At 37.0% G+C, this 18,140-nt stretch overlaps 1 protein-coding gene across 1 annotated transcript; it reads right to left on the bottom strand.

The window, feature by feature from the left end:
* Positions 1-2,625: 2,625 nt before the first annotated feature.
* Positions 2,626-13,067, bottom strand: LOC131659801 (putative disease resistance RPP13-like protein 1). The gene is made up of 4 exons (XM_058928936.1): positions 12,786-13,067; positions 11,654-11,687; positions 10,269-10,806; positions 2,626-5,308 (listed from the first exon to the last, which is right to left on the bottom strand). Exons 1-4 carry the CDS (start codon positions 13,065-13,067, stop codon positions 2,761-2,763), a joined length of 3,402 nt encoding a protein of 1,133 aa, XP_058784919.1. The 3' UTR covers positions 2,626-2,760.
* Positions 13,068-18,140: the final 5,073 nt, after the last annotated feature.

Raw genomic sequence — 18,140 nt, 5'->3', positions numbered from 1 at the left:
ATTCCTAAGTTCAATTAACGCAATAGATGCATTTAGTCTGCAAGAGAATTTTTTGTTGTCATGAAGATAGAGGTAAATATAGTGGTTTAAGCATTTGACGAGTTCTTCGAGATGGCAGTCACCCATTTTCGTTGGAAGCTTGTTCCCGTTTTTTATTTTTTGCTTTTTAATCCCTATTTTGGCATGGACCAGTTCTTTTGCATTTTTTGGTCCATCTGGATGCCCTAACTTTTGTTTAAGTCAATTTTTTTTGGATCTTTTTACTTAGCGGGCTCTTTTTATTTTTGAAACAAATCTTGAATTTTTTTTGCTTTTGAGATTTTTTTTTCTTTTGATTAAGGAAGGTTGTGACTGCCATGCAAATTGTTGTGAGCTTTTATCTTCATTCCTTCCTCGGTCTTGGATGATGTATGTGAGGAAGAAGATGTTGTGAGCTTTATGTTCATTACTTCCTCGATCTTGGATGATCTATACGGGGATGAGGATGTGCTTAAACCTCTTGCTTAGATAGAATGATTCTGTTGAGACTAGAATGTATTATTGAGTTAATTGAAACCTACCCGGCCCCTAGTTAAGATTAAGGCTTTTTTAGAAAATAGGAAGAACTCTAACTTCTGGCTCGATGGGGTTGACTACGGATTAACTCCTTATTTCTCTAGTGTTTGGAAGTGAAATAATGCCTTACATTGTCAGTCAGGTCTCACTATTAAAATCATACGTTAGCAAATTAAGTTATTTATTTACATCATTCTCCCTCAAAGTTTGTTAACAGTTGAAAAAATAAAATGGAAAAGCGTTGATATTTACGGATATGGAAAGTAAATGAAAGAGTGCATACGAATGGATTTATTTCAAAAACATGCATGCTCATTTTATTGAATTACTAATCAAATAGTACAACTTTAGAACAAATACAAACCTACCAACAAAGGAATTACAAATGATAAAGCCTAATGATCCTAGTAGTGGGCTTCTTTGTTGACCCACTGAATTTAGGAGAGCTTCTTGAAGTTCTTGTCCTTGTCAAGGTAGGGCGGCCGTTCATCAGTGGGATCCTCGCTTCAAAAGTAAACTTCTTGTCATTAATAAGTCTTGGACTTTGTATTTTTTTTCTTTCAAGGGTTCCTTTCATGAGTTCCTCCATAGCTTCTTGAGGTATTCTTTGAGTTCATTTGTAAGCATCGGGAAACCTGCTAGCTGGATGACTGTTGTATAAGGGTGAAGGTGAAAAGAATTATGAGTTATGTGTGCATGTATACTGATATATGAAAATGCATGGGTATGCGAAAAGTGTTTTTTTTAAGGTATGCTAAATATTTTCGTGGAAATGCAATGCAATGTGTACTTAGGAATAAAGATAGACCTAAGGAAATTCAAATTGGTTTAGGGATAATGAGTGATGAGAATACCTCTAAGAGTTTAAAGATTGTGACTGACAAAAGGAAACCCCTAAGGGTTTAATGATGCGCAAACAAGAGGAAACCTTTACAGTTTAAGGACGAAAGGAAATCCTTAATTACGGATTTAGGGATGACAGACAAGAGGAAACCCTTATGCGTTTCGCTTCAAACTTGCTTCCACGCGTCCTTCCAACGTAGTTAAGACAAAAAAGTAGTTATTTAGCCATGTTCTGCATTCCAATTGACTATGTCGAAATGATCTTCATTTTGCTCTGGAAATTACTAAGTCTCAAACACTACTGCGTGCATAGGAACTTCGACACATGCATTGAAACAATCATGTCGAAAAATCCTCCAAAATGTTTGTCGAAAAACACCAATAGAATCATCTAATTTCTATTAAGTATTTCTTCAATTTTCTTCTTGATATACTGAGATTCGAGGTATGTCGAAAATCTCAGCTAACAATGTTGTGATTCTAGACGCATATTATTGAGGTGTTATAATTACCTTTTAAAAAAAAACTTTCTTTACCGTCAGAGCAATTTCATTTCTCTGTATTGATATTACAAGTGAAATTTCTAAAGATATTTCTTCGTAAACAAAATGGACTATAATAATCGTGCAGATGAGAGGAAAAAAAATACTACAATGGTTAGTGGTTACAAAAGAATCATATCGATAAAATGGACTAAAATGACTCTAAGACTACAATGGGGATAAGACATTTCAATATGTCATAAGAAATGAAGGAATATTAGAAAGAGCTGAAAGAAGTGTTAGACTAAAGTTGAAGGACTCATATAAACAAGAGTTTTTGCGAAGAACAAAACGTAGAATATTTAAATTTCGAGGCTCACTCCTAACTAAAAATATACTCCAACTTTCTAGAACTTAAATACATCCTCCACAGTCTATATATATTTCAACAAATCTATCTTTGGAAACACAGTGTTTTAATTCCTTTACTTTCTGTGCACTTTATCTTTCAACCTATAATATATTTCTCATATTCTTGCGATGGCAGTGTTATGCAAAAAGTATGTTCTTCTTTAGATTTTTTCTCAAGTCCTACAAAAACATGATTGTCTTAAGAAGACATTCAGAAATACTTGTATAAATATAAAGTCATGTCCCCTTTTTGAAGGTTCTAATATCATAAACATGTTCCTAACAATAAAAATAGAAATGCTGAATCATTGAATCGAAAAATCTCACCTTGTAATTGGTTGATGCGGACGACGATTGTGCTTCTTTTCCAAAGTCTCATGTTTCAGAGAACTCAAACATGATATTGTTGATTGAGTTTTGCGCTTGGGAGATCTCAATAAACCGATTTCCATGAAGGACAATTTATTTATCAACCTTGGGAATTGAGTTGAAGCAAACACCACTCCTCTCTCAAAGCAAGTAGTCTTGGGCAATTGTGTAATTGAAGGTGTCTCAATTTGGAAGACATACCTCCAATAGGAAAGGATTCCAACTGCGGGCAATTGCGTATTTCAAGGTATGTCAAGTTGGGAGGCAAACCTTCTATAGGAAGAGATTTCAGCTCTAGACAATCAGACAAACAGAGAGAATCAAGATTGATGAACAAGTGCAGTGGAAAAGGCAAGGAGGAAGACCGCCATCCTACCATTGAAAGTTTACAAAGAGAATTATAGCAATGCAAATTCAAAGAAGGACATTTTACAAAGCCACTAAAATCCAAATGCAACTCTTCCAGAATGAGACTGTTGAATAAGTTTTGCGCTTGGGAAAACATAGTGTAGCGATTTCTACTAAGGACCACCTTTTTCAAGCTAGACGACAATTCATTTACCAAAATCCGATCAAATCTTTGTAGATCTAACTCTATGATATTATCAATTTTCAGAATTGTTGCATCCAACGCTTTGCAATTATAAATCTTTAGTATTTGCAAAGAAGGAAGGTGTTGAGGAAGCGCTCTTTTCAATTTCGGACAATCTCTTATAGAAAGCTCTTTAAGCGAAGGAAACCCTTCAAGACAATGCCATTCCTCCCAGCTGTTCATTGTCTCAAATCTCAAAACTTCAAGGGACTTGAACGGAGCGTTTGTTGAGTTATTGCCGTAGAACTCTTTGCCGATAATCTTTATTCCATGACAGTTTGAAATAGAAAGCTCTTTGAGAGAGGGGAGCTGCCCGAGTGGCGGGAAATGAGAACATAAACCACAGTACTTCAGTTTAAGAGATACTAAGTTGGGTAAATGGCAACCTCTTATCCAATTTGGAAACATAATGCCATTGTAGTTCTCAATGATGAGCCTACTCAAGTTGCTATTTGGTTGAAGAGCCTCCAAGACAGACACATTGCCTTCAACTATTAAACCATCCATATCTTCTCTTCCGTCATCGAATGTCATATGTATTTCTTCTAAATACTTCTTATCTTTCATAAGGCTTGTTGCAGCATCTGAAAGATCAATGACATTACCCAATCCTTTAATATGAATTGTTCCATGAAGATGGTTTAGTTTCTCCAACGCTTTAAGATCAGATCCATTCTTCTCTTCCACTATAAAATAAGGCAAGGCCTGGAGATTTCTTAGACTTCCTATATGCTTCGGCAACTTCTTTATATAATAGGGAAGTTCCAGATGACGTAAATTGATCAGTTTTGAAAAATTTGAAGGGAGCTCGGTCAATTCATAACAGTCACGCAACAAGAGTGTTTGCAAATTATACAACATACAAATGGTATCAGGCAAGCTAGTAATCTTAGTGTAAGAAAGGTCTAGATAACGCAAAAGCTTTAAATTGCTTACCGTATCAACTAGTTCCGAGATGACACAATATCTAAATGATAACATCCGCAAACACTTTAGTTTTGAAAACAGATCATGTTGCACATTGTTGTTTATCGATATAGCTCCATTTCCTTTCAGTGTTAGACTACGTAGTCCCTTAAGTTTACAAACTGACTCTAGTAATTTATCAACACAGTTTAATTGAGGAGAGCACCGAATGTGACGTGTCCTTTCAAGGATACCTTCCACCCTAGCACCTTCTATTTGCATACAAAACTCTCCTGAAATTGAATTTGCTAATTCTTTCACAAGACTATGCATGACAAAGGTGTTATAATGAAATAGCGGTTTTTGGAAAAATGAAATTGACTCTAGATCACAAAAAATTTCATTCCCCACTTCTTCTTCGCTTTTTTCTGTTCCGTAACACTTCAACAAACCTTCTGCCATCCAACACCTGATTAATTCACCTTTGTCAAAGGAATAACCTTTAGGAAATATAGAGCAATACGCAAAACAACGCTTTTGATTGGACGGGAGTTTATGGTAACTCAATCTTAGAACTGGGTTAATGTTGTTTTCCCTATCTGATAAACGCCACATATCAGTCTCCAATATCTTCATCCATTCATGTTGAGAGAAATTTTTCCGCAAAAGTTGGCCCAATGTTTTCACAGCTAAAGGCAACCCTCCGCACTTGTCCACTATTTTCGCTCCAATAGATTCAAGATTTGGATATTCACATGCATTCTTGCCAAGAAACGCATGTGCCACAAATAAACTCCAACAATCTCTTCTTTGCAGTTGATGTAAATCAAATATATTGGTGGAATTCAGGACATTTGCTACCTCCTTGTCACGTGTTGTCACAATAATCTTACTTCCAGAAGATCCATGATTAAATGGAAGAAGTAACTGCTCCCAACATTCCGCATTTTTGTTCCAGATATCGTCCAAAACAAGCAAGTATTTTTTTCCTGTTAATACATGTTGCAGTCTTTGTTGGAGTAAATTGAAAATATGTTCATCGTCTAGTGAAGAATTAAATGACTTGATAATTGCTTTGAATTCATCGTCTGCAGAAGAATGAAATGACTGTAGAATTGCTTTGGTGAGTCCAACAACATCAAAAGATTCTTGTTGTGAATTCAATGCCAAGAACAAAGTATAAAACAAGGAAGAATAAAGGACAAGGAAGAAGAGGAACACAAGAATTGGTTATAACTGCTATTCTTTCACTTTCTCTTAAAACAAGATTACAAGTTTACAAGAATAACAAATAACCTCTCTCACCCTAAATTAGGATTTGCAGCTTAGCAATGATGAGAGACTAGTATGCTATTTATAATAAAACCTAACATACTAACTAATGGGCTTTTTCAGCAAGGCCCATTACACAAGCCAACTTAATAAACAAGCTAACTTAACAAATTAGGGTTTAAACACTGAAACCTAATTTAACATGCTAACAACTCTAGCATCTTCGATATCTGCATGCTAGACCCATCTTCGACTACAGCATGCACACTTCGACACCAGCATGTGAACAATCCTTCGACTTCATGCTTAACTCTGTCGAACTGTCGAACCAAGAAGCTACCCTTCGACAATACTAGAGTTCGATCCAATATCTAACAAATCTCCACCTTGGACCTAACTCTACAACGTCAAGGAACAGACTAGCTTTCTTCATGCAGCTTTATCAACTGCATACAGTGGAAAAACTTGCAACTCGGCAATGTCTTGGTGATCATATCAGCAGCATTGTCTTCAGTCGAAACCTTCAGCACTTGGACTTCTCCACGCTCGATTACTCCTCTGACGAAATGCAGCCTCACATCAATGTGCTTAGTTCGCTCATGATAGGCTGAATTCTTCGACAGGTGTATTGCACTTTGACTATCACATTTAATAGTGATACCTCGACCTTGAAGTTTCAGCTCCTTCGCAAAACCTTCAAGCCACAATGCTTCTTTCACAGCTTCAGTTAGGGCAATATACTCCGCTTCAGTGGTTGATAGAGCAACAACCTTCTGAAGTGTTGCTTTCCAACTAATTGCAGTGCCAAACATAGTGAAAACATATCCAGAAATAGATTTTCTAGAATCCATACAACCTGCATAATCAGAGTCGACATATCCTTCTTAAAATCCACTTCAATGCTTGCCAGTGAGCCTTTCCAGGATTCGCCATGTACCTGCTTACAAGACTGACTGTGTAAGCTATGTCGGGTCTAGTACAGACCATAGCATACATCAAAGAGCCGACTATATTAGCATATGGGATGCTATTCATATAGACTCTTTCGACATCAGTACTGGGACACTGATCAATACTCAGCTTGAATTGAGGGTTTGTTGGAGTCACAATTGGCTTCGAATTCGACATACCATACTTTTCAAGAATCTTCCGTAGATATGCCTCTTGAGATAAGCATATCTTCGACTTCTTTCTATTTCTCCGAATGTCAATTCCAAGAATCCTGGAAGCAGCTCCCAGATCCTTCATATCGAACTCCTTATTGAGTTCAGCCTTCACCCTCATCACATCTTCAACACTGTTGCTTGCTATGAGAATATCATCCACATAAAGCAACAAAATAACAAATGAATTACCAGGTCGAAATCTGAAGTAAACGCAGTGGTCGAACTGACTTCTAATGAAACTTATGCGTGCCATGAACTTGTCGAATCTCCTATTCCACTGTCGAGGAGATTGTTTCAGCCCATACAAAGATCTCTTTAACTTGCACACATAATCTTCCTTCCCCTTTTCGACATACCCTTCAGGTTGCCTCATCAGGATCGTTTCATCTAGATCACCATACAAGAACGCAGTCTTCACATCCATCTGTTCCAGTTCAAGATCGAACTGTGCCACCATGGCAAGCAACATTCGAATGGACCTATGCTTCACAACAGGAGAAAACACATCATTGAAGTCGACACCTTCTTTCTGAGTGAAACCCCTTGCAACTAACCTTGCCTTGTATCTTTTCGACGTCACTCCTTCAATTCCTTCCTTAACTTTGAAAATCCATTTACAGCTGACTAACCTTGCCCCATCAGGTTTCTTGATCAGTTCCCAAGTATGATTATCATGACGAGATTTCATCTCATCATCCATGGCCTTCAGCCATTCAGTCTTATTTCGACTCCTCATAACTTCCTTATAGTCTCTAGGTTCTTCGTCTAGAACCTCACTTGCAGAGATTAAGGCATAAGTTATAAGATCTGCATATCCAAGTCTTTGAGGTGGCTTGATGACTCTTCTCGACCTATCTCTCGACAATAGGTAGTCATCGTCAGTTTCCTCAACTTCAGCATCTTCTGCTTCTTCTTCGACTTCATCTGGGATATGCAATTCAGCATCAACATGCTCCACCTCAACAGGAATCTCTACCTGTTCCAGCTCTTCGTCAGATGTTTCTGTACTTCGACCAACATCATCAGTTTTCTTAAAAGCCATTTCAGCTTCATTGAAAACTACATCTCGACTGGTGATACACCTCCTGTGACCTGACTCTAGGCACCATAGCCTATAAGCTTTGACTCCTTCAGGGTATCCCATGAACATGCATTTCAGAGCTCTAGGTTCGACCTTGTCTTGCCTAATGTGAGCATAGGCTATGCAGCCAAATACTCTCAGTTTGTCGAGATCTGGTGGATGTCCCGACCAAACTTCTTCAGGTGTCTTCATATCAAACGTTGTCGAAGGACATCTGTTTATCAGATATGTTGCTGTCGAAACAGCCTCAGCCCAGAACACCTTCTTTAAACCGGCACTAGTCAACATGCATCTGACTCTCTCCAAAATAGTTCGATTAAACCTTTCAGCCAAACCATTTTGCTGTGGAGTACCTGCAGTAGTTCTATGCCTTGCAATACCAGAGGCAGCACAAAAACTGTCGAATGCCTCATTGCAAAATTCAAGGCTATTGTCGGTTCTCAACCTCTTGACTTTTCTGCCAGTCTGATTTTCAACCAGAGTCTTCCAACTTTTGAAATTCTCAAAAGTTTCATCCTTAGTCTTCTGGATGAATACCCATAATTTTCTGGAATAATCATCTACTATGGATAGAAAATACCTTGCTCCTGAATGTGATGGACACCTTGCAGGCCCCCAAAGATCAGCATGGATGTAATCAAGGGATCCATGTGTTCTTTGTTTGCCTTTGTTGAACTTCACTCTGCAAGATTTTCCAAGTACACAGGGTTCACAAAACTTCAGCTTTTCGATTTTGTCTCCACCAAGCAGATTTTGTTTCCCTAATTCGACCAGACCCCTTTCACTGACATGGCCCAATCTCATGTGCCAGATTTCTGTTTTCGACAAAGGTTTCGTGGATGCAATATTTGTCGAACCACTTACAACTTCAGCCTCAAGGGTATACAAGCCTTGTTTCTTCACGCCTCTCAAGACTTCCTTCGAACCCTTCATGACTCTTAGGATACTTTTCTCTCCTTGGAAAACATATCCTTTCTTGTCGAATTCACCAAGAGAAATCAGATTTCTCTTCAAATCAGGAACATACCTGACTTCAGTCAACAACCTTATTGACTCATCATGGAGCTTGAATCTCACAGATCCAACACCTGCAATCTTGCAATCCTTGTTGTTTCCCAGCAATACTGATCCACCATCTTGATCACATAATTCCTCGAACAAGTCTTTGTTTGGAGTCATGTGCCAAGTGCAACCTGAATCCATAATCCACTCCTTCTTAGAGTCACTGCTTGAAACCACAAGAACATCAGATGATTCGAAATCATCTTGAACAATGGCAGCGTTCCCATTATCCTTACCTCCATGATATTTCAAGCGTTCAGGGCACACCTTTCTTGTGTGACCCTCCTTCTTACAATGGTAGCATCGAATGCCAGATGCTTCGCCACTGTAAGTCTTCGACTGGCTTTTGCCTTTCTTCTTGTCGAACTTACCATCCTTTCGTAAGAGTTTTCCTTTAACGGCCAAACCTTCGCCAACAGTCGAAGGTTTATGCTCCTTTCGTTCATTCAAGTCCTTAGAGTACAAGGCTGATTGAACTTCTTCAAACGTCAGGGACTCCCTTCCATACAAGAGAGTTTCTTTGAAGTGAGCATGTGATCGAGGCAAAGAACACAATAGTAACAGCGCTTGATCTTCATCATCGATCTTCACATCAATATTTTCAAGATCAAGAATCAGCTTGTTGAACATATCCAACTGCTCAGCCAATACTTTGTCTTCAATCATCTTGAATGAATACAAAGCTTGCTTCAGGTAGAGTCGATTTACCAGCGATTTGGTCATATACAAACTTTCAAGTTTCACCCATAACCCTGATGCCGTCGTCTCCTTTGATACCTGCCGGAGAACCTTATCACCAAGGCTCAACAGAATTGCGCTGTGTGCTTTCTCGATCATATTCGTCTTCTCCGCTGCCGTCAATTCTGCGTTCATGGCTGCCTCTCCCTTCAACGCTTCCAAACAACCCTGCTGAACCAGTAGGGCTTTCATCTTCAAGCGCCACAGACCGAAATCATTCACTCCGGTGAACTTTTCAATCTCATACTTTGTTGAAGGCATCTTCTCCACGCTCACCGCACCAATTTGTTGTGAAAAATGATGCCAAGAACAAAGTATAAAACAAGGAAGAATAAAGGACAAGGAAGAAGAGGAACACAAGAATTGGTTATAACTGCTATTCTTTCACTTTCTCTTAAAACAAGATTACAAGTTTACAAGAATAACAAATAACCTCTCTCACCCTAAATTAGGATTTGCAGCTTAGCAATGATGAGAGACTAGTATGCTATTTATAATAAAACCTAACATACTAACTAATGGGCTTTTTCAGCAAGGCCCATTACACAAGCCAACTTAATAAACAAGCTAACTTAACAAATTAGGGTTTAAACACTGAAACCTAATTTAACATGCTAACAACTCTAACATCTTCGATATCTGCATGCTAGACCCATCTTCGACTACAGCATGCACACTTCGACACCAGCATGTGAACAATCCTTCGACTTCATGCTTAACTCTGTCGAACTGTCGAACCAAGAAGCTACCCTTCGACAATACTAGAGTTCGATCCAATATCTCATAATTATGAAACATAAACCCATGCTTTAAGTTCAAAATGTTCCTCAATCCTACTTTCATTGTACACAAGCTTAGCAAAGGTGGTCTTGCCCATCCCACCGAGACCCACAATGCTGGATACAGGTGTACGGTTGCCTCCGCCATTATTTGAAAGTAAAATTTTGATCATTTCATCTTTGTCATTATCTCTACCATATATGTCTGATCCACCCAGCAAACATGAAGTTGGCAATCTTTCTACAAGTTTCAAACTGACACCAACTTCATTACGAGCACACGTTCCATTTTTCAATTCCAACACATCTTTTTGCTCTGCAAGATGTTTTAGACTCTTTATCATTTCTTTGATCCGCGATTCAAACGGATTAATAAAAGCTGAAACATAGCTGAAAAAGTTGTTGCTAGTAGAAGGTTGAGATTCGAGTCTCATCTTCTTCAACGGTGCAGCAGTGGCAATCTCATCCAGGAGTTGGTCAGCCTCATACATAGCATGTTTCACATCGCCAAGCCATTTCTTGACGTTTGGGATTTGGTATTGTTTTCTCTCTGCATTAAGTGTGGGCTTTAATTAAGTGATCATCAAACTGTTTGTTGTCCGGCCACCTAATTAATAAGTACAGAATAGAAGAGGCCGAAATTAGTATCAAAATAACAACTATGGAAGGGGTAACAAACAAATCCAAGTTTTCAGAGACATCCTTCATTCTAGTTGTACCACCAAAACTCTAACACATTACAACAAAGTTGAAGGATATTTTCTTAAATAGCAAATAACAAAGTTGGAGAATACATTAAATCGGTTCATGAAAATTCTGAATCGCAACACATAGCTCCTGTAGTTGAAAATCTTAAAGAGGTTGCATTTTCTTTCCCATGCTTTGCTATCGCATATTCTATTGAAAGGGTTTGGCATTAAAAATTTCAAAATAATAACATAGCTTAACACAACTTCCAATGTGCTTACAACACCTCATGAGAGGAAAGAAAGCAAAAATCAAGAATGTTACAGATACTTATTAAGCCTTTGAATTTCCAGGATTAAACCTCTAGCTTCCTTCTGTTCTTGATATAGAGTTTTCTCAATGATTTTAGTTATTATGTCATCATTTTAAATTATTTCAGTGTAAAGTGTATTTCATCATTCAAATGAGAACTTTAATAAGACACAACATTCTAAAACTCAGTAGGATTTAAATGCAATAAATATATAATTGCAGCCAAGATATATTTTGTTTACACACTAGTTTTTTGGAAGATGTATATATGACAGAAACTTGTTTGAATTGATTTATTAACAAAATGTAGTGTATGTGATATCAAGAGAAAGAGAAGAAACTTTTATCATTGTCTAAATAGTTAATAATTTTTGTGAAAGATAGATGATTAGATATACTTACAACATGATCGACAATATATTTATTAAATTGCTGAAAACACAAAAGGATAAACATGAAAAAGTTATTACAGTACTAAGGAAGATAAATGATTTGGTTTTGAAAATAAAAAATGCCATCAAGTGTTAATGCAGAACTTGAATTAGACTGTAGAAATTTTATTCTAGACAAAGCTTTTGATGATGATGATCTACATTTGGCGTTTAAAATGAACATGGCATAGAAAATTGAGAGAGCCATGTGCCAGTATCTTCGATAAGACCTCGTAGATGCACCCGATCAGAGAGATAGGCCTATTATCTGAAATTTTCATCGGATTTTTCTTCTTTGGAATCAACACCACAAAAGAGAAATTAGCCCCTTTGACTATTCTACCATTTAGATGAAACTTTACCATACATCTCATGAAGTCAGCCTTGATATCATTCCAAAACTCCTTCACAAACCCGAAATTAACTTGCATCATCCATATAACGTCTCTATTACTGTCTCTACCAAACGCAACCATTAAATCTATAATATTTTATCAATTTCTTTTTATATGTTATTAATGTTGGGGCTATCAAATTGAGGGATCAACACGCAGAAGCATTTTACACCTTTGTGAGAGACACACCTAAGCAATTGTTGAATCAATACACAAAAACACATTCATTGTTATTTCAATTCATAACTGAGTTGGAGGCAATATTGAAGTACGGAAACAAGAGAGTTGATATGGTTATTGAAGCATACCTTCAACAAGTCAATTAAGCATACTGCAGCAGTGATACTATCTTGCTTGAATCAATAGAAATGAGAAAAAATTGAGATAATTGTAAAATCAGTTTTTATCTGATTTAGTACATTGCAATGACTTATATATATATATATATATATATATATATATATATATATATATATATATATATATATATATATATATATATATATATATATATATATATATATATATATATATATATATATATATATATATATATATATATATATATATATATATATATATATATATTATGGGAAAAGAAAGTTCCATTAAACAAAAGGATCACAAGGGTACAAAGTTGGCTCCATAGAAGGAAAACCATTAATTTAAGTTTTTGAGGCAAAGTTTTTTCCAAGCCTAATTACATTATGAGCATCTACATTATCAGTCCTTCTAATGAACATAACAGAAGCGCAAGAAAAGCTACTGAGAAAGAAACGACAATCCGCTGCAATAGGCTCCAAAACCGCGTCTTCTACGATACCATTGATGCAGTCAACAGCAGTGAGGGCGTCTGACTGGATGATAAGGCAATTCAGCTTCAATTCCTTTGCTAACTGAAGGCTCCAACGAATGGCAAGGATTTCCGCAACCTCCGGTGCGACATGGATTTTCTCCCTTTTACTTGCAGCAAGGTCAATTGACATATTGTATTTCTTCAATACACATCCAAATGCCACAACTCCATCCCTAAAAACACCCGCGTCAACCTGCATAAAAAGACTTATTAGATTGCAATGAGAAAAAATTGAGAATTGTAAAATCAATTCTGATCTGAATTATTAGATTGCAATGACTTATATATGAACTTATCCGGCATTGATATTCTAGTGATGCAAATTGTGAAAAATAGAAATCAGAGTGTTCTGAATGTGCTTGAGTGAGTAAAGCACTCAGCATCCATAATATTTATACACTATATAATTAATTACATATTATGTTTACAAGGAGAAATAAATAATAGTCCAACTTCCTAAATGCATGAATCTAAATATACATGAACCTAAAACTTAAATGCTCTTTTTAATGGAAAACATACAATGTATTTTTTCTATTTCCAACACTCCCCCTCAAGCTGGTGAATAAGTATTCTCCATTCCCAGCTTGAATATAATTCGTTCAAAATTTGAGCAACTCAATCCTTTAGTGAGAATATCCGCAAGTTGCCCATGTGAGGACACATATGGGGTGCAAATCAGCCCACTGTCAAGCTTCTCCTTAATGAAGTGTCTATCAACCTCAATATGCTTAGTTCGATCATGTTGAACTGGATTATGTGCTATACTGATAGTTGACTTATTATCACAGTAGAGCTTCATGGGTCCTTCCCATTTGATTTTCAAATCTTCTAAAATAATTTTAAGCCAAAGTAATTCACAAATGCCTTGTGCCATGGCTCGAAATTCAGCTTCAGCACTAGAACGTGCTACTACATTTTGCTTCTTACTCCTCCAAGTCACAAGATTTCCTCCAAGAAAGGTGCAATACCCTGTAATGGATCTTCTATCAACAATTGATCCTGCATAGTCTGCATCAGTGTAGGCCTCAAGTGTTGTATTTCCATTTCTTTTGAACAAAATTCCTCTTCCTGGAGTTCCCTTGAGATACTGCAGGATTCTATGAACTGCTTGTAAATGGATCTCTTTAGGACAATGCATGAACTGACTAACCATACTTACAGCATATGCAATATCAGGTCTAGTGTGAGACAAGTAAATTAATCTCCCAACTAGACGTTGATACATTTCTTTATCTACTGCAACATCTTCTTCTGTATTACCCAATTTAAGATTTGGATCCATAGGAACGCTCGCTGGTTTACACGCTGTTTTTCCTGTCTCTTTGAGTAAATCTGTAATGTATTTTTGTTGTGATATAAAAATGCCTTTTCGGGAATGTGCCACCTCGATTTCCAAGAAGTACTTCAGCTTTCCAAGAGCTTTTATTTCAAACTCCTTAGCCAAACAATGACTCAAGATCTGTTGCTCCTTCCAATCATCTCCAGTCATTATAATGTCATCCACATATACTAACAAAACTGTTACTCCCCCTTGTGGCGAGTGTTTGATGAACAAGGTGTGATCCCCTTGACTTTGCTTGTACCCCAAGGATGTCATAACCTTAGTGAATCTTCCAAACCATGCTCGAGGTGATTGCTTTAGGCCATATAACGCTTTTTTCAACCTGCAAACTGTATTGTCAGACACATTTTTTTCATACCCCGGTGGTACCTGCATATAAATCTCCTCCTCAAGTTCCCCATGTAGGAAAGCATTCTTCACATCAAATTGTTGTAAATTCCAACCATAATTGGCAGCAAGTGACAAAATTACTCTCACTGTATTCATCTTCGCAACCGGTGCAAATGTTTCTGAGTAGTCAATTCCATAGGTTTGTGTAAACCCTTTGGCAACCAACCTGGCTTTATATCTTTCGATTGATCCATCAGCCTTATATTTTACCGTGTACACCCATTTGCATCCAACTGGCCTCTTTCCTTCTGGTAAAGTCACTATCTCCCACGTTCCATTCTTCTTCAGTGCGTCCATCTCAATATTCATGGCTTGCTTCCATTTTTCATCAGACAATGCCTCAGAAACATTAATAGGTATGGAAGTAGCGTTAAGGTTTGTAAGGAAGGCTCTATGGGTAGGTGAGAATTTTTGAAAAGAAAGATAGTTTGAAAGGGGATATAAAGGCTGTTTGGTGCATTTTCTAGTACCTTTCCTAATAGCAATTGGAAGGTCTAGGTCATCATCTGTTGTTTGGGTCATAATTTTATCCTGCAATTCAGAAGAATTAATTACCTCATTTGAAGGAGTCGAGTCAGGCTCTTGAACTTGTGTCGATTCAGGAACGGCCTTTGACTTTCTCATGTAAACCAGATTCTTTCCATATCTCACATCCACTTCAGGTTCACGTTCAACTACTGGTATATTTGATTGATTTGACTCAACCCCTAATTCTTCAGGCTCAGATGGGTTTGGTACAAGTGTGTTTAACTCAAGACCAGAAAGATCGGGTCTATTTGACTCAAAACTGGAAGAATTAGGTGGATTTGACTCGAGACCAGAGAGATTGAGTGTATTTGAGTCATGACCAGATGTATTTGACTTAATACTAGACAAATTGAGTGTATTTGACTCGAGACCAGAAAGATCAAGACTTTCAAGCTTATCTTCCTTAAAACTCTCCCCCTGAAGATAAGGTTCAGTGAAGTACGGTTCCTCTTCATGGAAGGTTACATCCCGCGACACAAAGAATCTTTTAGATGGAGGATGAAAACACTTATATCCCTTTTGAGTAGAGGAATAACCGACAAAAACACATCTTAGGGCTCTAGGATCGAGTTTTTTCCTGTCTTGACTATGCACATGGACAAATGAGACACACCCAAAGATTCGAGGTTTGAGATTACTACTTGTTGACAAATTTGGATAGAAGGAAGAAAGAACATCCATAGGACTCTTGAACCCTAATACTCTAGAGGGTAATCGATTAATAAGATATGTGCTAGTGAGAACGGCCTCCCCCCATAAATATTTGGGAACATTTTTATGAAACAATAGTGCTCGGGTTTGGTCTAATAGATGCCCAGTTTTTCTTTCTGCGATTCCATTTTGTTGTGGTGTTTTAACACAAGAAGACTCATGGACAACTCCCTCTTTTTGACAGAAAGAAATAAGAACATGATTGAAGTACTCTTTTCCATTATCAGACCTAAGTCTTTTAATGTTTACTCCAAATTGATTTTTAATCATGTAGAAAAACTTTGGAAAAACAGTACTGACGTCAGACTTGTTTTGGAGTAAAAATACCCAAGTAACCCGGGTACAATCATCTATAAAAGTCACAAACCACCTAGCACCTGTTACATTTGGATTAGTAGAGGGACCCCAAACATCTGAATGAATAAGATAGAAAGGGGAAAGACTTCTTTTGTTGTTTAATGGAAATGGTAGACGCTTATGTTTAGCAAACTCGCACACATCACAATGAAGACTTTCAATATCTACCTTATTGAATAAAGACGGAAACAAAACTTTAATGACTCCAATAGAAGGATGACCTAATCGACAATGAAAAAGAAAGATTTTTTTCCTTTTTGGAGAGTATTGACTCTGACATAAATGAGTGAGACAAGTGGACATTTGTACAGTGACCTGGTTCTTCAAGATAGTAAAGGCCATTCCTTTCTCTAGCACGTCCAATCGTCTTTCCCGAGTCCTTATCCTGAAATATACAACAATCATTAAAAAAAGTCACACTACAGGATAAATCATTTGTAAGTTTTTGTATGGAGACAAGGTTCATGGATAGCTTCGGAACATGGAGAACCCTTTTTAAGGTTATAGAATGATTTATTTGAATATCTCCACAACCAGCTACAGTTACAAGAGTACCATCAGCAGTAGAAATTTTTTTATTATTGGGACAAGGGGAATATGTGGAGAACTGTTTTGAAGAGGGTGTCATGTGGTCTGTGGCTCCTGAATCTAATATCCAAAATAAATGAGAAGGTGTTTCTGAGACATGAAATCCAAATGAGAGTGGAAGCTTACTAGAATACGCCACACTACAATTACTTGATGATTTTTCCATACCAGAAAATGCAGGGACAGTGGCTGGAACAGTGCAGACAGCAGCTGGAACTTGCAAACAGTGGCTGGAACTTGCAAACAGTGGCTGGAACTTGCAGACAGTTGCTAGAACTGTGCAGACAACGGCTGAAACGGTGTAGACAGCGGCTGGAACGGTGTAAACAGCGGCTGAAAAATGTGCAGAGTTGTACCAACGGCTGCAGAAAACTGTATGAAACAGTATGGACGGCTGCCGGAAAAGTATAGATAGCGTTTAATTGAAAAAACTTGACAGCACGTGTTGCCCAGTCAAGATTTAAGGGTTCTGACAGCATAAAAATGCCCGGTCAGATTTCTAAATACTGATATTAGCGGAAGTAGAGTCCCCTAGATTAGGAGCTCTGATGCCATGTGAAAAATAGAAATCAGAGTGTTCTGAATGTGCTTGAGTGAGTAAAGCACTCAGCATCCATAATATTTATACACTATATAATTAATTACATATTATGTTTACAAGGAGAAATAAATAATAGTCCAACTTCCTAAATGCATGAATCTAAATATACATGAACCTAAAACTTAAATGCTCTTTTTAATGGAAAACATACAATGTATTTTTTCTATTTCCAACACAAATATATAAAATGGAACAAGGAGTCAAAAGTATTGCAATGAAAGTATTGTTTTATTGAATTTCACTAAATTGGCAAGTCAACAACAGTTGTATGAACTAGGAAGGAACATACAAATTGTAAAGTGAAAAATGACAAAAGATAAAATGGAACAACGAGTCAGAATGGTTCTATCTTAAATCTGAAACCAAATAAAATACAGATATCTGACTTGAATATATTTTGAAAGAAAAACTCAAGAATGTGACAGTCTGATACATATTATGCCTTTAAATTTCAATGATAACTCTCTAACTTCATTATGTTCTTTACATAGAGTTGTCTCAATGGTTTTAATTATTATGTCATCATTTCAAATGAGCACTTTAGTAAGCCACAACATATCATGTATTAACAAAAAGTAGTGTATGTGATATCAAGAGAAACAGAAGAACCTTTTATCATTGCCAAAAAAGTTAATAATTTTTGTGAAAGATAGATGATTAGATATACTTGAATTAGACTCTAG

The sequence above is a fragment of the Vicia villosa genome, linkage group LG3 (assembly GCF_029867415.1).
Source record: "Vicia villosa cultivar HV-30 ecotype Madison, WI linkage group LG3, Vvil1.0, whole genome shotgun sequence".
In the NCBI taxonomy this organism is placed as follows: Eukaryota; Viridiplantae; Streptophyta; class Magnoliopsida; order Fabales; family Fabaceae; genus Vicia; species Vicia villosa.
Note: the sequence above shows the minus strand (reverse complement) of the source record. Positions and strands in the feature narration are given on the sequence as shown.

Bases quoted from the DNA above. Each gene is read 5' to 3' on its own strand.
- LOC131659801 (XM_058928936.1), bottom strand. From the start codon at position 13,067: ATGTCAATTGACCTTGCTGCAAGTAAAAGGGAGAAAATCCATGTCGCA. The intron at 11,688-12,785 runs GTAATTAGGCTT...TTGTGTTTTCAG, and splicing joins ATAATGTAGATGCTCATAAT to CAATTTAATAAATATATTGT. The intron at 10,807-11,653 runs GTATATCTAATC...CACTTAATGCAG, and splicing joins TATTGTCGATCATGTTGTAA to AGAGAAAACAATACCAAATC.